Consider the following 20,606-nt stretch of genomic DNA (forward strand, 5'->3'; position numbering starts at 1 on the left):
AGCGAAGACATTAAATGACTGGCAGCCTGCCCAGAGAGGTCATTACCTTTGGGGTTGATGACTTGTTTTATGCACCTCTCAGAGTGGTGAGAGCAGCAGAGCTGGGCAGTTCTGGAAGGTCCTGAGCAGCACAGGGAAGATCCAGAGGAAGCTCTGTATCTCCACATTTTTAAGGCACTGGTGATCGCTGCCTGCCCCCCACCCCCATGTGGATTCACCTGGGACAGCCCCAAGCAGAGGCCTCTTAAGAGGGAGCAAGAGGGCCTGAGAAGAGAGCTGATAGGGAACGTGACTCTGTGTCAGGGATATTTCCTGCTCTGCAAAACTGGGAGAAAAGAAGGGTGGCAACAAAACAAAAGCATGCAGGACATCATCCTCTGGCAATGCCACACAGTGCCCTTACCAAGGGGTGGGGGATGATGTGACAGCAAAGTGTTTGTAAACTCATTAAAATACTACATTTCAGAGTGTGTTTTAACTCTGACTGACGTGTAAATGGTTCTTTAGAGAAAATACCCACTGAGTGTCCCAGTGGTATCAGTGGGGAGTTGAGTAAAATCCCTTTGCAGACCCTCTCTCAGCTTTCACGAGTCCAAGTTTCAGCAGGGACAAAAGCTGTCACATACACAATGTGGAAGGGATAGTTTCACCAGGCACTTGGATGTCCCAGGTGCAACTGTGAAAGCAAGCACCTTGACACCTGACAAGCTGCAGCCTCAGATCTCTGCTTTCACTCCCTCAGTGGGAAAAACACTTTTCCTTGGAAAAGATCTTCCCAATGCAGTGACCACCACCAAAAACCCTCCAAAGGCCAACTTACACAAGGGCAACATGTTTCCTGATGGTCACTTCATCAGATTTAGTGGTCTTTGGAGATTCTCAGCTTGCCAGATTAGTCTGGACAGGTCACTGGAATGCCTCAGAGCAGTGATTTTGCTAAGCAGCTCCAAGTGCAGCAGTGACTCCAGACCAGAGCCCTTCCCCACATTAGTCACAATTTCACTAGGTAGGCTGCTTTCAGTGCAAGGAAGATGCTGGTCACCCTTACAGAAAAGCACTCTCTTTTGGGGCTTTTAGAAATACAGATTTTACCTGCCTTTTACACTCCTTTAAAGAACAAGATGCAAAGCGATCTCTTCCCCAATGAATAAAATCACTGAATTGAGAGAGAAAATGTGCCAGATGGCTCCCACTCTTTCCCACCTTAAAAAAATAAAAGGAAGAAGAAGAAAAGAAAGTAAGAAAAAGGTTTTAAGCTGTTCTTCAAAGGCTGTCTGATTTGCTTTGAATAATATAAAATGATGATGGAGGGGAAAAAAAGAGAATATTAAACTCAAGACTGTAAAAGCTCTGCTCTCAGGCTGAGCCACTGAAAAAGATCCACGTACACTTTTCATGAAATAACTGCAATGATCTCTCCTTGTCTCTGTAACAGCTGGGGGATCAGCAGCGATGCAAACCTGGGCCCAAACATGGTCTGGGTAACAACAGCTGGGCTGCTTCTTCCCTGGAGATGTTTCCCCTCTTGATACATCCAAATGCCCCACCTTACTGTGGATTTCTCCACCAGACTCCCCTGTGTGCCCCCATTCTGGGCCAGAGCTCCCAGAAAAGAAGGACAAGAAAACAGGACAGGAGGGACACAGAGAAGGAGAGGGGAAAATGAATGAAAAAGTATTTTCTTCTGAGCTTCCCCAAGAAAATTAGTGTGAAGCTGGAAGGAGCTGATTGCTGTCAAGGCCTGCCAGAGCCCAGATAGCCAGCTGCAGTCCCCAGGCACAAATGTGATAATAGCCAACAAGCTAAAATCATTAACAGTAACGATTGCCTCTGGAAAGACCCCAACACCTAGGAGAAAAAAACAGTAACAGGAGAGGGAGGAAAAAAAAAATTAGAAGAGAGAAATTGTAATTTCCTCTTAGCATTTCTGCACTCTGTTTTCCATAACCCTCTGATCCCAATAAAGACTGCCTCACCTAGTTATGGCTCAGCCTGGCTTTCCCCAGCTGGACTCCAATGATAGTTCTTCTACCTCTATTTGCTGGTGGGAGAGCAGAGGGAATGAGGGTGAGGGAAGAGAGGCAAATACTTGGTGAAAATAGTCCTCACCTTTAGCTGGATGGATAGCTCTTTTGGATGTTAACTACTACCAAAAAAAGCATCTTTGTAGCTTTGTTTGGATGAGCCAAGCCCATGTGATGAACATCTGGGGCGTCCTCACAGCCCATGGCATGTGACACAGAAAGAGGGAAAAAAATGCATTTCTCAAGTAGAAATCTGAAGTGCAAGAGACAAAAGGAGTACTGGAGTGATCAGTTCTGGGACCAGTCTGGATCAATTTCTTCAACAGCAACTTGGAGAGAGGGTGAAAATTTGCAAGTGATGCCAGAATTAGGGGACTACTTTGAGCTATGCTCAGACAAGAAATTTTGGGATGTATGTAAGAAGAAGATTTTTCCCCATGAAGACAGTCAAGCATTGGCAAAGCTACCCAGACAGCTTATCCATCTCCGAGCCTATGGCATGCCCATTCCTGAAGGTTTATAAAAACCACCAAGATAAAGCCCTGAGCAGCCTGGTCCCACCTCACAGAGTCCTCCAGAGGTCCCTACCAACCTGAATCATCCTGTGACACCAAAGTCTCTGCTCTCTGGTCACACAGCCAGCTTCACCACCCCTGCTCTGTCAGCACACTTATGTCTATTCCAGCATCCTAATACTCCTGGAAATGGTTCTTTCCTCCAAGAAATTTTCTGTGACATTCAGAATTGGAAAGCAGCCCATAATAAGTGTGTGTGCTCTGTGTCAAAATGAAACATTTTCAGCTAAGCCCCTTGACTGCAAGGCCCCTTAGATTTTTAGCAACTCACATCCCAGTCTGCAAACCTGAGAAAATTTCTTCTTGCTTCCCAACTCCTTGCCCTATCCAGCCTTTCTGTTTTTCTAACCTCATCTCAAACCAAACTCCATGTGAACAGCCTTTGGTTAATCAACTGCTTCTGCAAGGAAGGAAAATAACATCAACTTTTTACATTAAAAACAACAGATTTTGGCTCCAGTTGTATTTGTGAGAACATTGGATTTATGTGTAGGATTTCATCTTGGTACAGCCCCACGTGCCAAGCGGGTATATCCCATTCGGGTGTAGGTGATGGGAAATGGGAAAATTAAGAATTCACCCCTGAAATATATGGCCCAGAGCACAGCCTGCCCAGGACAGTGCTAATATTAGGGGGAAAGGACTACATTCACCCTAAAAATCCCCAGTATAATGCAAGGCTACATTTACTATGTTCTCTTTGGACTCATTTGCCTTTTTGCAAACAATTCGCTGCAGAGCCATGGCTGACATTCAGGAAAGAGCAACGAAGTGGAGCAACGGGAGCTTTTTGCACCAGCCAGTGAGCCCATTGCTAAGCTGCTTTGTGCAGGAGTTGTAGAAATCACATCCCATGCTGACACTCACCTTCTTGGGGAGCTGGCAGGCAGGACCACATTCCTTTCCAAAGATTGTCAGGGCTCAGAGAAGGATTTAGCAAAGCCACACTGAACCTGTTCAGATGCAGCTGGAGTTTGTAAAATAGAGAACTCTTCTTCCAAAATTAATTCCTGGCTTTGGATTTTTCTGATGTAAAGAGTTTAATTTTCCAGCTCAGAAAACTCTGTGCTGTTCCTTTAGTGCCCTGACCAGCAAAAACAGATTCTCAGGCTGCTCCTGCGAAGTTTCTTCCTGCACCTCTTCTTATCCACAGGATATCTTCATGTGTCCTTCAGTCCCAGGCTCAGTGTTGTGGAAGAACACTGTACCAGCTCAACAGCACTGACCCAGGAGAGGCTGAGTGATCCCCAGGTTGTGTGAGAGCAGGTAGTGACCAGTAGAGTTCGTCCAAGCTCCCACCTGCTAAAGGACTTTAGCAAATCACTCCGGATAACCAGCACATCTGGCTGTCCTTAGCACCCCCAGCCCTTCAAAGAACTTGTCAGAGCAGCTCTCCCCACCCAGGTATTTCAGGTCCCCAGCAGCCTTGGCATATCTCATCTTGGCTGCCCTAGCTCTCCCAAGGACCACAAAGGCTGGCCCAGACCTCTTACTGGCATTTTCTAGGCGGTACTTAGGCAGTTCTTTTGCACATCTGGTGTCTTACACTGCATGGTGGGTTATTGATCAGGAGACATGCAAGTGGGTTTAGGCATGGCATGGTGGGAATCTGTCCTTTCCCAGCTGGACTTTACACTGAGACCCACTGGTACATCCATGCCATGGGTGGATCTCGAGCTCCAAGCCATGAGATGCTCCTCAGACACCCCACTTGAGAATTTAACAGCCTTATTTTGATATTGGAAAAATCCCATATGAATACACACTGGCAAAAACCTTGAAGGAACAATTTCATTACCTTCTCCTACTCCCACTCCTACTCTACATTCTGAACACCTCTGCTGCAGGAAAGTGAGCTGGCCAGTTCTCCTTTTAAAAAGAGGTGCCCACGGATACTTAGAGAGTGTCTCCAACACACAGAGTAAATCATGTGTCAGATCCCCAGCTGGAAGAAGTCAGACAGGAGGGAAAGACAAAGACAAAAGTAAATAGAAAACTTCTTACACCCTGAAATGGGAACTAAAAGGTGGAGAAATCCCATGTGAAGGACTCTGTTCAGAAATCCTGGCAGAGTTTCAGACATCAGACTTCACAGCCAAGAAACTGATGGCAAAGATAAGAAAAAGAAACTGTCTGAAGTGTACACAGTGCACACATCACCTTAGTATCTAATTAGCTAAAGGAGTCTGAGTCTTTATTAAAAGTAAATTTTTTCCCAGTGTACACAAAAGCTGATTAAACTTTAACCCCTCTCCTCCCCATAAATTAACAAAGAAACCCCAGTCAAAGTGATATGGTACAACTTGGTCAAACAAAAGTTTTGGAGCTCTTATCTCCAGTTTACCTTCTCTATTGAGATTTCCCATCCTTGATTAATGACTCGCAATTTTTATTTTTTTTAAGAATATATCTGTTGCTAAATCTCTGAAAGCTCCATGGTGTCACTGGACTCTGAACAGACCAAGATTGACTGTCTCTTTTTATAGATCAAACTGCATCTTACACACATTCTGTCCCCTCACAAAACACCCAGGAAGGTGGATATTCCCAGTGTGATCACAGCCAGTCTTAACATCCCAGAGTTTGTCTACACTAGGTCATTTAGTCTGAATTTAATATATGAAAACAGGACTGGTCACACCACACCAGCAGCACCTCAGGCATGTTCATTTAGAGGTCTTCATCTCTTTTGCTTAATTGAAGGAGTCTTACTTCAACTCATCTTAATTCTGAGTGTTAAAACAGAGTCCTGATTCAGTTTAATTAATCCCCTTTAAAAATGGATTTGAGTTAATTCTCCCACAGGTTTCAAAGCAGAGAGGTGCCCAGAAATCACTGCATGGCCATTTAGAATGAGATGGAATTCTTTCAGGGTGAACTACTAAACCCCACCTGAAGATTTGATTTTCCTTATTACAGGAGATTCGAGGAAATTTTTTAACTCCGCAATTATGGGCAGTGCTGCCATCATAGGTTTGATGAAGTGGAAAGGTCACAGCTCTTGAAGTCAAGTGCTAGGATGATATTTCCACATGCCACATAAGTTTATAACTGAAAAAAGCATTGGAAAAAGCTCTGAAGCATAATAATAAAAGCAAAAACAAGACCTCAAGTGCATTAGTATTTTTCTAAATCATGCTTTTTTTTTTTCCATACTTGTAGTTGGCAGTGTAACATCCAACAGCATCTGCAAAGCACTAAGTATTATTTGAACAGACCAAATGCTTAGGAGGGGAGCCAGAAAAATGTTCATAGCAGAATTTACCAGCCCTTAAATTTAATTACAAATCCAGAACTAAAACTGTGTTCAATGAAAATTTCACTGTGGTGAGTACAGTAGAGATGGGCCCAAGCCAAGAGGGAGCAAAGAAGCAAATCCAGACCTCAGGACATTGTTCTGAACTTCACAACTGTGGAACAGGGATGAAAGACATGGACTATTCAGCTTGGAGAATTCAAAATCTCTGTCCATCACATGGGTAGCCAAAGAGCATTTTCAGAGCCAGGGGACACAGGCGCCCCACCTGCACCACCTCCATCCAAGGGGTGTCACCTCCAGCTCCAATGGGGATTGCCAGGAACTCAGCAAATTTGAAATCTGGCAGTGCCACATGCACAGAGTAGTCAGAAAAGTGAGATCCGGCACATACCAAAAAATGCACCCTGATAAACTTCTTTGAAGCAGTCCTGGCCAACAAAAAAATCTGGCTTCTCTTGGCTCTTTTTCCATCTCTCCAATACCTGCACACCTTCCACCCAGTGTAAAACACACAAGGTTTTCAGTGACTTTGAGGAGACTGGGGTTTTTTTATTTCTCCCTCCACCAGATCTCATAGAGGTTTGGCCGCCCAGTGTCTCTGTCCAGGGAAATTGAAAGAAGGAAATGAAAAAGCAGAGACTGGCCCCTGTGCCAGTGGTAGCTGATGGGCCTCAGCTGTGGGTAGTACCAGGCAGTAGTCACATGCAGCCCTGTGGTGCAGAAATTCAGTGTTACGTGATAAATGCTCTTGTAGCTCTGCAATACTGTCTACATTTATTAAGTGAAATCACTGCCTGTTTTCTGCAGCATTAAAAGTGAGCTGGAGTACAATACATTTATTGATTGCTACTAAACACACCCAGGGCCTCCCTCCAGCTTCCCCTCTCCTGTTTATTCAAGCAGAGCTTGAACACAGATACACACCTGCATCCGCAGGACATAATGTGCCCTGTCCATGGAACAGGGGACACAAAACTGCTGGTTTTGTGTTTCACCTCTCAGTAGTGATGCACTCCCACATTTCAGAAAGGAGTGGGAGTGAGGAGCTGGTGATAGGACCACCGGGCAGGCAGGGCACAGCTACCAGAACTGGCAGGAGGAGGAAATGGGTGCTGAATTCCTGGGATTAAAAGGAGACTCCATAGTTTTCCCTGGCCTGACTGTCAGGGGGAGCAAGAGTCCTGCAGCAGGAACAGATGCCAGAAAGGATGCCCCAGCACTGCACAGGGTGGTGGGGATGCAGCAGAGAAGCCCAGGCTCGGGCACAGCCCATAAGGCAATGAATCCCACTGTTACTACTCCTTGACACCTTGGGGACCCAAGGCAGAGAAATAAGCCCCTGGATTTATCCCCCTTTTCCAATTAGCCTCATTTCCCCTCCTCCTCTCCCTCCACCCTGCTGGAATCAATCCTTGTCCTGGCATTTTAAAGGGCAATGTGCAGGTTTTATGGCTGTCCCCTATAAAACCATTCCACATGATAACACATCCAGCCCTTTATTAGGGACGTTTGGCAAGTTTATTAGCCAGACATTTTTCTGCACTGACAGATGAGGTCCTGCCATCACTTCTCTGAGCACGAGAGTCCCTCCTACCCTTTCCCAAGCTGTCCAACCCCTCGATGCCAGCAGCCCACACACAACCTCAGGGCACCATCAGCCTCCCTCACTGTCCTACACCTCCCCTGCAGCCAGGTGAGGAGCAGCAGCAGTACCATCCCCTTCCCCCAGGCACTAACACCATTTAATCACAGTCTGCTACAGACACACCCACCAAAGACCTATTAACCCTTCACAGCCAGGAAAGTGCTCTTGGCTCCGTGCACAGGCATCCAGAAGGGCAGACTTTCACATTTTGGCATTGGCCTTTGTGGTTTGGGAACTGTAATGCTTTGCCCCAGTCAACCTCGATCCCAAGGTCACCACAAACACGAGATCTTGTTTCTGCAGCACTCCATGATGAGATGAAGCTGGGACACAAGTTCAGCAGATGTTACATGAGGCACAGGGCTTTGCTTCCCAAAAAAGCCAGAACTGTGCTGCCAAAGTGGGCTTGTCTCAGCCCTCGGATGCTGACGCCACCGAGGCTGTGTCTGTGCCAGCTCCTCCTCCCTGCGAAGCTCAAAGGACTTGATGTAAAGCCAGCTGCAAGTTTTATTGTCCTGTTCTCACAGCTGTCCATGTGTAACACTGAGCAAAAGGGTCAGCAGGGGTTTAATGGAGAGTCAGGGATTAAGAACAGAGTAAGAAATTTATCTGAGTGCTTACCTGGTGCCACTTTGCCACACTCCAGGGCCACTGGCCACCGCTGAGGGGTCTGCTCCCCACACACCACCACGGCCAGAGGGTGCGTCCCTGGTAAAAGGGAGCAAACAAACCTCTGGCTCAGCTCTCATACCAGTCAGGCAGCTGTTGGGCAGTCACCCTCTCAGGTCATGGCAGATGGTCCTTGTCACCTTTCAGGTGCTTGTTTCTCATTAAAATGGGAAGCAAATGCAAGGCCATGTTGTGATTCCCACCTCACAAGGAGCGTCCCAGCTGTGGTTTCACTCACTGATCCTAACCCGTTGCTGCTGTTTAAGCCTGGGCAGGGCCACGGGGAGTAGTGGTGGGCTCCCTGCAGCTTCCAGCCTCACTGCCCTGTGTTGGTTCACATGTCACTTTCCCAGGCTGTGTTATTCTTAAGTGCTGTAAATCTCTCACTATTATTCTCCCACTTGATATAGTGAGCTGTGTCATTTTGAAAGGAAATACATAACAGTATATTAAAGAAATCATGGATCTTCTCATTCATGTTTAAAACAAATTTATTACAATGTAAGAAACCCTGAATAGCATGAATTTATTATAATGATTTAAGGCTCCTGGCACTTGAGTTAAAAATGTCTCTCAATAAATAACTTTCCCTTGAAAACATAGCAAATTAATATAGTTTACCATTTCCAAAGTTATATAAATCCAAGAGGCTTAAATCAACAGTACACTGGATAAGATTACTGTTGTTCAGCCACAGACTGGTATTGCAGTTCAGAGGGATGGAAAAAACGGTGAAAAATGAATGGCTTTTTTGTTTTTTCTTTTCCTTGGTCACCTTTCTCTCCTTTCCACCACCCTAGGCTATGTCTGCTCTGTGAAAGTCAGACTGATGTTAAACAGATGACAGCAGCTGTGGCCTTTGCACACAGGTATCATTAAAACAGAGCGACTTCTCCACCACCAAACTCAACAAGCATTGCTCTGGTATTTCCCCAAAGCACCTCCAACACATGCAGCCCCATTGCTTTCCATAGCAGTGTTTTAATTTGACTGCAGCCCAGGAGCTGACATGTCTCCAGCTTGGCTGCCTGCAATCCTGCTGCAGTCTCCCAAGTCTAGAACAAACACAGGGCTCTAAAACACCACCTGGACACTGACCCTGGCCCCAGTGCAGGAACACACATGGATGGACTAGGAAGGGAAGCAAAACACCACACATGGCTGTAGCTATCAGTAGGACTGGCAAGCTTTTGCCTGGCCCAGAATTTGCTCCAAGAGCTCTCTGTGGAGCTCAACAGCTGTTTGGGACAACAACCTGTGCACATCTGTGCATCCTGGAATGCAGTGGTTTTGTTCAGCTGCGTGCACAGCTGGGTGCCAGCTCACAGAGGAAATTTCTCACATCTTCTCCCTCCCCATGGACCTTCCTTCTCCACAGGCCAACCTGCAGGCAGCAGAAGGAGCTCAGCATCATCAGCTGAACAACCAGGCAGCTCTTCCCAGGCAGCCCCTTCCCTCAGCAAGGTTTTCTATGGCTTGTTACTTTATGAAGGCCTATTTTTTTTCTCTTTACTGTCAGCATGTCAATTTTTTTCCACAACATTGGTGATGACTACTTTTTTAAACAAAGTACAGCACCAGTGACATCCTGACAGTGCCAATACAGCCAGAGTACACCCACCTGAGCTTTTCAACACAGGAAGTTAGGGCTGTTAACAGTCAGACTGACAGCCTCAGTAAATTCAAGTCCTCTGTTCAGCACACGACACGGAGTTATAAGAAGCAGACAAGGCTTTCAGGTCATCCAGTCCATCTCCCACCCCACCTTTTAATTGTCTCCCTCACCCATGCTATAAATACCTGACTCTTCTCATCTTGTTTCCTCATTATGTCAATTATAGCAGTCCCTGATCATTTTTATTACTCCTCACTGTGATCTCTCAAATCTGCCAGTAAGCTCTCTGGTAATGAGATCCCTGTGCTAAAGGCACAAGTGCAAATAGAGGGGCACCAGCTCCACTGACAAGGAGCCATTTCCTCTGCAATTCAGAGATGTCATTGCCTTCCCACCTGCAGCTCAAAAGTCTTCTTGTCTGTTTTTGTTGCTGTCACTGCCTTGTGCTTTTTCACTCTTCTCCTTCTGAGAGTTTGTGTTGTCTGGGTCTCCCCCCTCCCATCAGGAATGTGTCTGGCAGATTGTTTTCAAGGTGTCTTGAGTTCACAGGTGCTGCACCCACAAGTTCATGCTCTGTCCCAAGCTGAGTGTTGCAATCTTTTTCTTTCCTGCTTGGTACTTCTACTTCACATTATTCTTTCCTCTTCAGCTTTTCTAAATTTAGCAGGACTTCCTGGTTTCACTTCTTACACAATTCCTGCTTCAGGAAACAGAACCATGATCTGAAATGCAGTCGGACCTGGTACTCAGCCCAACACTTCAAAACAAAACCAAACCAAACCAAACCAAACCAAACCAAACCAAACCAAACCAAACCAAAACAAAACAAAACAAAACAAAACAAAAAAACAAACCAAACAAAAAAACCGCAACAACAACAAAAAAACCCAACCACTTCTGAAAGTGACAAAAAGGAAAGTCTGTACAGAAATGAGAGAACACTGACACCATTTCACATCAGCAGCACTGGAACTGGGTGTCCTGATCTTGTGTAAACCTTTCAAAAGGCATAAATGCTAGGCGAAGTTCAGAAACAGGCTCTCCAAGTTATCCAGAGACTGAAAAAGATATTAGGACACAAAGCCATCTCAGCCAAGAGAAGGCTCTACGAGGAGATTATCATTCCCTTTGGGGTACTCGGTTCGGCAACATGGCAACTTTGTAATCCTGCTTCTAAAGGCACAACAAAATTCAGGTAGATAACCTCAGCCCCAAAATAAGGTAGATTTGTAGCAGCAAGAATAATTGCATGCTGGAAGATTTTGAAAAGGCACTTTCAAAATTTCAATGCAACTTTCTCACAGTTATCTCTAATTCTAGATTTTGTGTCTGTGAATTCATCTTGTCCTTTCCTTCATTATCAGATGTAGGAGAGGAGTTCCCACTCTGTTCTTAATGCTCACAATACTCAACACTTTGTATATGGGCAACTGCTTTAATGAAACCCATTCTTCAAGGTTTTAATGTAGTTGCCAGTAAGCACCAGGAAATACACCTTTTTTCAGCTTTTCACTTTCCTCTTGTCTGCAGACCAGGAGACCAGAAAGAATGAACTCACAATGGTTATTGCATGCTCGGAGTGAAAATTATTTTGTTTTACATACTCAGGATGAATCCTGAATCAAGGAAACTAGGCTCTCACTGCAGTTCATGGATTAGGTCATCTGCTGGGACTACCTGGGCATCTCTCACCTCACATATGTCAGGACCTCACCTCTAAGTGACATCTGAGTTTCTCCAGTTTAGCTCCCCCAGTGCCTTAAAGCCTCCCTTCAAGACTCAAAATACATGAAGCCTGAGAGCTTCAGATTCTGTTCAACAGAAATGTCTGGCCTGTATGTTTCTGCTTACAGATTACAGTTCACAGACACATTTTTAGTGGATACCTCCAGTGCCTTCTACTGTGGGCACTGATATAGGTCACAAACCCTCTGAGATGTGGCACTAAACACAGTTCAGAACAGTACCCACAGCATGCTGGAGGGAGGCAAACTGGCTTCCCTGCAGATGGAAAACAAATACAGTTCCCCAACAGCCCATCCTTTTCCTGCAGCTGGGATGCTCTTCCACCCCCATTAGCAAATGCAGGAGTCCTCAAGCACCAACATTGGCTAGGCCAAATTGGGTTTCTTGCTGTTTTTTAGGTGAATTCGGCTTTCAAACACCCTAGTCAAGGATCACCATGTAAGCTCTGCTGCACAGCTGTGCCTGAGATTCTCAAGCTAGATGTCTCTCAGCTACATGGAGTCACAATATTGTACAACATTTATTGTCACTGTGAGCAGACAAGTCTTCCAATGATGCAGGGAGCAGGTCTGGATAGGGAGAGGCATTTTCCAGAGGAAAGCCACCCAGTCAGAGCAGACTACATTGCTTCTGCTGGTTTAAATCACCTCATTCAATATTCTGTGTTGTCTTATGAGCATGCAGTTATGTAAATTTATAAATCATACACTAATTAGCACACAATTTCATAAATTTAGTAACAGTGAAAAAAGAAGTTTCTAACTAACCAGGCTGTGCTCTCTCCCCCACAGATGATACAAATTCAAACACAGCCTGGAGGTCGTATTTGAGAAAATCTCTGCTGCAACTTCTGAAGTTTAACCCCAGGCTCACATGCACTTTCAAGGGCTGTCTTTTGGATATCTCAGGCTGAATCCCTCTGAAGTGCAGCTAAGCTCATTTCTCTCCTTTCTCAACATCAAACCTTCACAGCTCATCGGATCACTGCAAATTTTGTTTATTCTGATTCTTGCTCTCCAGTCTCCTTCATTATTTAAGTCACCATCCCTTGAAGCAATTAAGTTCAGTCCATGCCCTGGGTTATACCTAGGTTCTGCACAGTTGCTCTCCATGTGCTCTGGCCTCCCTGCCCAGCTGCTCTAAAGGGGAGATGCTAAAGTTCGGTCAAGGTAATTTCCTTCTTTCCCTCATTTGCCAAGCATACCTTGGACAGTAGCTCCTCAAATGCAGGAACATGATTTGGAAAAGGGTGTGGAGTCATATGGCTCTTACGGGAACCAGTGTTTGAAAACATTTCTCACTTTAAGATTTAAGCACAGAATTGTCCTTCACCAGCTTATTCTAGTTTAACAACTCATCCCTGCCCTCTGGCTCATTCCCACTTCATCTCCACCTTAGGTACAGTTACCTGCCTTGCATCTTTGTCCTTTCTTGCCTTCATCTCCATCCTTTCTTCCTTACTCTTTAATTCATTTTTTTGTCCCAAAATATGGTGCTGGCTCTTCAAGTCTCTTCTCCTTTGTATTTTGAGACCTCTCTCCTACATCACGCTCCAAAGGAGGCCTTGCTCCTTCTCACAGTAAGACCCATGTCCTGGAGAGGAAGAGAAGGCTTAAAACAAATTCTTCATGAACCTTAGCAAACTGGAGACTCACAACAGAATATGATGCGATGTTGTGGAAAGTGGAACGCATTGTCAATGGCAGTATTGACACCTGAGCTGGACAAAACTCAGAAGATAAGCCAAATAAAAGTCTGGAAGAATAAATTAAACCTCCAGATAATTTATTAGATTAAGACCTCACATACACATATAAATACGTGCTTGCAATGGGATTCAACAGCAAGACTGGAAATGCTAGAAATGAAAAGGGTGTGATTATTACAGGTCTGTGATGTGCAAGGTGCACAAAAGCAATAACTACACAAACAGCCAGCAAGTGTGTGTGCACAAACCACATGGGAGGACACAAACTGAAGGTGTGGGTAGGAGCCTTAGCAGCAGTCATGTTACTCCACAAAGCCCCGTGGAAAACACAGTGTCATGTGCAGCTAAAGGATATCCACTGGGAACACTCTGGACAGTCTATGCTGGACCAACTCTCCAACAGCAGCTCCCAATATAGAAGCTCAAACTTAAAAGGACACTGTCACGTCATTCTTTTGCTAGTTTAATTTTTGCACTTCCTCTACTGTTTTAGCAGATGGAAAACAATTTCCCTCCCAGTACCAACTACTGATTTTGTCCTTTCCTATTTGACACTCATTGATTTTTTTTCTAAGGCTATAAATGTTTTAATAACTTCAACTTTGTAGTGCCTCATGGCAAAATATCTTTGCTTGCACTGACTGCTAAACACTATTCCAAATGTACTGCTGATAACTAGAGCAAAAGACAGCATTATAATAAAAAATTACTTTCCACAGGGTCTATGAAATTAATAGCTTTTGTTTCTTTTGTCCACATCTCATATAGAGTTAAAGCATACAGCTCTTCACACATCAGGCATTTCAACCATCTTTTACTTGAAAATTTTCATTCACAAAGGTGTGCCCCCTGTATAGGTCTGACTAAGAGAGAGCACCTTCAGCATAGAGCCCGCAACCCTCACACTGTCCTTTTAAAAAGAGCTACAACCAAAAAATATAAATTCAAGCCAAAAGTCACCTTCAGAATTGGAATTTTTTAAGTGATCATAAGAATTCCCAAAGCAGTTAAATACTGGCACACACAAAAAAAAATCACAGAACAGAATGCTCCCATGGAGTGTTCTCAACACAAAGGCACCTTTCAAGAAATATACATATATATTTTTTCTATTTTGAAAAGTCAGTTAGCATTTATCAGAAAAGACAACTAAAGTTTCAGTCAAACTGGAAAAGAGACAAGAAGCAATTGAACTGAAATCAGAGAACTATTTCTCTATAAATGCCAACAATGAAAAAAAAAACACCATGGAACAACCCCAAACTCTAAGATCTATGTGATGGTTATCCCCAAAATTTCCTGCTGGTCCTTGTATATTTTTCTCTTCTTTCTCCTCCTTTTTCCTGCCCTCTTTAAGCAGCAGATTACTCAGGCAACAGAACAAGAAAACTTACGTTCCAATCTGCTGTACTTGGGGCCAGGGCACAGAATATATCTTTGGGGCTCTTAGCAGAAACCTGGGCCTTCACAGGCTCAGGGAGTAGAACAAGAGGGACATTCAACAGCAGATGGACATATTCCAGAAAACTGTAATACCTCACTAAAAGCAGGACAGACCATGCAGGAACTTTCCACAGCAGTAATTTTCTGGTCCAGCAATGCTGCTTTCCTCCTTTAAACTCCTCTAAGCAGCTTTTAAAATTCAGCTGGGATGCACAGAAAGGATATCACCTAATTTGAGATTAAGACTGGGCCTGAATGAAGCAGCCCAGTGTAACCTGAGGTTCTTCTTCCCCTTCACTCTCCTTCTGTTTCATTGATGGAGCACACTGCTGCCAGGGGCTGTGGTGCTCTCATCTGTGATCCACCTCACAGAGCATCACACATTGCACAGGAGCAGCACGGGGAGGCAGGCAGCAGCCATACCCCAAGCATCAGTACAGCAACTCAACCCAGCCATTAAGATAAGCAGGGTTGCCTAAAGAGACTGTCTGAAAAGCAGTACTGGCCCATGAAGTGGTGCTTGGGAGCAAATGGCCTAGAACTTGCCTGTACTGGATCAATTCTACCTTTCCCTTGCTGCAATTTTACTGTGCAAAATGAGTATTTTAGGCTCATATTTCTAGGAACACATGCCGGTGGCTACTGTTACAATAAAATATGAACACTGCATTGTGGAGAAAATGACCATTAATCCTGTAATGTGCAGTCATTTTTACCAATTCGGCACATTTCTTTAAATAACCAAGTACATGCAGTAGATGGAAATGCATTTAAATAAACTGAAATAGATACAGCATGAATAATTAAAGCTGGCAGGAAAGTGTGCATTGTGAGCTGCTAGTAGAAACAATTACTGATTTGTCTTATTTACAATGGAGCCTGGATGCAGGATCAAAATAGTGCAAGTTAGTGAAAATGTCTTAAGACTACTTTTATACTAGCACTACTATGTATTTCATCCTGAAAAGTACATCAAATAGGTTTTGGATCTCTACGATGTCTGACTGTTCTGCTATTTCAGGGTTACATTACCCAGCACATAAACTCTGTCAAATAGCACTGATTTAAAGAGGAATATAATTCAAACCTGTGCCTAGTACATCATCCTGCAACATCATCTATTAACACTATCAGACACTGTAGAGTCGAGCTTATGATATATCCCCTAAAAACTCAGTGTGTTAAATATCAGAATGTTGAAGGAAAAAGTAGATCATAAAATCAGTGAAAAAGTACTAAAGTGCTTGTACCTTTATAATATGCCAGGTTTTAAACAGACTTGTTTAATTAGAAAATAATCTACTTTGAACATGCTGGTTGTTGAATGTTAGGCAGTTCTTGCAAACTGCTTTAGAGCCAAAAAAATCAATAATGAAATATACTTCCAATATAAGGCTGGCAAAACTGTAACTTCAATATATTAGAAAATGTTGTAGATTTTTAAAAATGCTATTGTAAATTGATTACTTGGCACATGAAAGGTTTAGGAAAAAAGTTAACACTTTCTGATTGGCATACCCCAACAACATGCTTCCATCATGATCACTAAATCCAAAATTAACCTAGATGCTAATTAGCTGTGTTTTAGAAGAGGGAAAACAAGCAGTGATCACTCAAATAATTTCATAGTAGCTGTAGACCAAGGAGTAGTGTCAAATGAAGAAGATCTCCTCAAGGAGCCGGCTCTCCTCCAGCTCATCTGCTCTGCTCCTGGGGCTGCAGGGGGTCTGGCACCAAGAGGACAGCCTGTGGCTCACACAGCAGGGTGTGTGAGGCTTGGTCCTGTCACAAGGTTCTCGGCAGAGCTGTCCTGGAGCTGATATTGGGTTCATATCTTCCACCAGGTCAAGAAGAGAGGCTTGGTACCTACAGAAACACACCAAGGAAACAGAGCTCTGTTAAGATCACAGCACCACGCAGGAATTGAATCCAGTTTTCCTGCCTCCATAAATCAGATCAGACCTAGATTTGTTTGATAGGGGGCACCGGCACAGAATGAACTTTGCTGAATGGACTCCTGTCCTGTAATGACAACACAGAGGTACTGAAAAAGAGGCAAGCAAAGCATGGGTGCTCAGGTTATTTTAGGCTGTTTCATCAGCTTTTCCATGTGAGGTGTGTAATGTCTTAGTTGCTCTCGGGAGACTGAAAACAGACCTCAAAGAGATGACAGCCAAATACACCAAACAAGGCAGACCCACGCCAGTAATGGTAAAGTGACTTATACACATGCTGTGCTCTTTTTTTTTTTTTTTTCTTTTGAATAGACGTCTACACTTGATTTAGTTTCTCAGGGATTTCAAAACAGCAGGAGACTTTATTATTATAGCCACAAACTACATGTGCTTCCTGTAAATTTCTGTGTACTATATGGAGTCTGTCTGGTGGAAGCACTGAAGGAGTAGAATCTAAGCAAGGCAATACAAAATCAACACTTGAGGCACCAAGAGAAAAGGCACAGGTGCTAAGCATCACTCAGGCTGTCCTTTAAAGGCAAGCACAGACATGGGGGAAGGTTGTGAGCCAGTGTGATTTGGTAATGCTCACTGAATAATGGCATGTACTTGAGACAGGGACTTTCTATTAACATTCACAGGAAACCAGACTTGATCTAAATACCAGCACAGGATTGATGATTAAAATATATCTCCTCCTGTCCAATTTTAAATGTCTTAAACAATGCCATTTCCACTGCTTCCCTAGAGAGCCTGTTCTCCCCTGATGTCTCAGTGATATGTAAGAGATATCACTCCAGAGTTTTACCCAAGAGCCCCTTTGTTCCATGCTGTTGCTAGCACCAACCTGCCTGAATGTTCCCAACCCTGAAGTGATTCACACATTCAAAGACTCCCATGCACAAAACATTATTCACATTATTTACCCAAATGAAACTATCAGCACAGGTGATTGGATCCTAGACTGGAAAAGACCTCCAAAAGCATTGAGTCCAACCTTTGACCGGTCACTGCCCTGCCAACCAGACCAGAGCACTGGGTGCCATGTGTGGTCATTTCCTCAAAGCCACCAGGGATAGTGACTCCACCACATTCCTGGGAAGCCCATTCCAGTGCCTGACATGACAAGTTACTTCACCCATGACAAGATAACTCATTGTTATGTTTGAGACATAGAACCACTCCCTCAGCTAAAAGGAGTTAGCAGTGGCACTAATGGGTTAATACCAGTGTTAATGCTGACTATTAAAGTTATGCTATAAAAGCTATTTCTTTCAATTTTTGTTATTTCTTCCAATCTGATGGTCAGTTTAATTTCTAATGCAGTCTGATTTGACATTATTGCCTCACAGGACTCTCTCCTGCTTGACTAAAGATTTTACTTTCCTGCAAATGTGTTATCTTTAATCTCATTCACAATCAAAAAGCTAATTTGCAAATTTATTTTCCACATTTTAAGCTTGTCTACATATCTTTCTATTATCTAAGTAGCAAAAAATTTAAAAATACAGCTTTTGTTTCAATTGGATGTTCATGGCTAACCCTAAGCAAAAGTGGTGTCTTTTAGTTACTCTAACCAAAAAGTTCAGAAGGATGTGGAGTTTTGGCTAGCCAGATCAGATCATTTTAGAGAAATTTGTTGTTTGTGCTAGCATTCAGAAAGTACCCTTTAAAACCTGAAACTCCTCAAAGATATGTCCAACATAAAATGGAATGAGCTGCACTGATAGCAAGAACTAGCACAGAGATATATCAGATTTTTCACACAGAGAAAGTTTAAGACTAGACTCTACATAGATATACACATATGGTTTGAACCCCGAAGAAACCCAGTTAACACACACACTACTTTCATTAGCCACAACTAAAACTTCTTTTTAGATTAATCTAGCCTAGCATATAAATGATTATCTCCTTTGACGGTAGTGCTATCATAAAATTTCAATTTGTCCAGCAGCCATATGCAATCACAGATTAGGCAAGGGAAACCAAACCAGCCAGTGCAGCTACAGCAAACGTGCAGGCCCTAGATTTCAGCAGTACCTTCGAATTCATTTCTTCTGCAAGTTTATCTAAGTTTTACAGCATTTCTGCTATCAGGAAGGCTAAATGATTTGGCAGATTACAAGCACAGCAAATAGCAAAGATTATGTAAAAGACCAGGTGTAGGGAGCGCACACAGGTGTTGTAAATCAGTTTATTTGACACCATAGTTATATATGCAATAAAGTGAATGAACTCTGCTAACAGAGCACTATCTGATAAAGAAAATGCTCCTTGCAGGTATTTAGTGTTTAATCCCAGGGTAATGGTTTGCCTGGTTCATCTAAGTATCATCAGACAGCATCTGGCTGGAGGCAACAAAGTACACCTAGAATGGCTTGAAAATTGCAAAGACAATTTTCTCACCATTTACTTGTATCCTAATATTTAAAAAGACACAGTCAGAATGCTTGAATCCAACTTTCTCTAAAACCAAGGTAATGTATTCTTTCCATGACTTGAATAAAAACATAAGTAAAAACAGGCTTTAATTATTATTATTATTATTATTATTATTACCACAACACTTGTAACCATGCAAGAGTCAGAATATTTCACACAGGAAAACTGATTTGTCAAACTTGGTTTGTGAATAGTGAATGCTCTTTTAAATGAAACTAATGGCCAAGGGTCCCCTTGTTTTGCTACTGCTTCAAGAGGAGAAAAAATCCCAAACATTCTGAAGAAGTACCAGCCACTGTACATTAAGCTACATACAGAAATTCCTCATGTATAGATGTTCAACCAAGCAACCAAATGTCCCATCAATGGTGGTGCTTACGCACATTTTCTTTGATAGGTTTTGCCCTCCCAACAGAAGGAAAATGGCATGGGCAACTGTCCCTTTAAGGATGGAGATAATTCAGTCTGTCCTCACTTTTTTGGTACATTTGCCAGTGTGCTGGAAGGTCAGGAGCAAGGGGAGTGTAACGCAGATTCTTATTAATGCATCTCTTGGAGTGGATTAGAATGAAATGTCACATAGTCCAATGGGTTAAAATATATTCAGGCTCGGTGGGAATGCCCAGGTACGTCCCCTGAGTGCGGGGGAACTTTCATTCCTCTGGCGTAAGGCCCCAGAAATGAGTCTGGGAAGTCTTTGATAATTTATGATCCCTTCTCAGGGATTGACTCTCATTTGAGCCAATAATGCTCCAGATCTTTCCCCAGGGAAGGGGGAAGTTTAACAATTGAGGGAGTTATATAAGGAAGAGCAATTAGCATAGCAAGAAGTACCATCTCCCCTCGAAGGATCCAGGCTTTGACAGTTCACCTCTTCTGTCTCGTGCAGACTAGTATATGTACTCCCAAAAACTCACCTCCTCCCTCGAGAGAAGCAAACCTGGCCTCTGCAAAGCACCCTGGCACCTCCACAAATGGGCAAATGCTATGAGTCATTAATCATTAATAGTCCAGTCTCTCACAGCATCTCCGCAACAGACTGGAAAATAATCTCTTTTTTTGACACTTCTCCCATGTATACTTTTTCATCTAACTTTAATGAGCTTGAAAGTCTGCATGTTTCATCATGGGAGAAGAAAACTTGTAAGGTCTACAAGTTTGCATTAGAAGTCTAACTATTTAGACAGATAAAGTTTATTGAAAGCAATCTTCTAAAGTCTCCAAAAAATTAATCAAGAGAGAACACTAAGAGTTAGTGGACAAAGCAGATGGAAGGCAGGGCCACAGGCAAGAGAACAGAGATGAGAGTGGGGATACTAGATCATAGTAAGCACTTAAACTCTTCTTTCAATGCAAAACTTTCACCTTTGCTTTTATTGCAGAACATAAAACTCCAAATACAGCTCACAGAGCAGCAAAGAAATGCTCAATCTGGGAGGCTGGTACAACTGGGATCAAGCTGGTACAGAGCAGAACTGCAACCTGGCCAGGCTTTGCACAGCGCTGTGAAAGCATTCCCTTC

General features: G+C 43.4%; 1 protein-coding gene across 1 annotated transcript in view; it reads right to left on the minus strand.

The window, feature by feature from the left end:
• Positions 1-13,281: 13,281 nt before the first annotated feature.
• Positions 13,282-20,606, minus strand: part of KIAA1328 (KIAA1328 ortholog) — a 170,678-nt gene continuing 163,353 nt past the window's right edge. The window contains exon 11 of the mRNA XM_021538939.4: positions 13,282-16,550. Coding sequence (XP_021394614.2) covers positions 16,337-16,550 — 214 coding nt within the window. The 3' untranslated portion in view covers positions 13,282-16,336. The remainder of the gene's footprint in view (positions 16,551-20,606) is intronic.

This window comes from Lonchura striata, chromosome Z, assembly GCF_050655825.1.
Source record: "Lonchura striata isolate lonStrDom1 chromosome Z, ASM5065582v1, whole genome shotgun sequence".
NCBI lineage: Eukaryota > Metazoa > Chordata > Aves > Passeriformes > Estrildidae > Lonchura > Lonchura striata.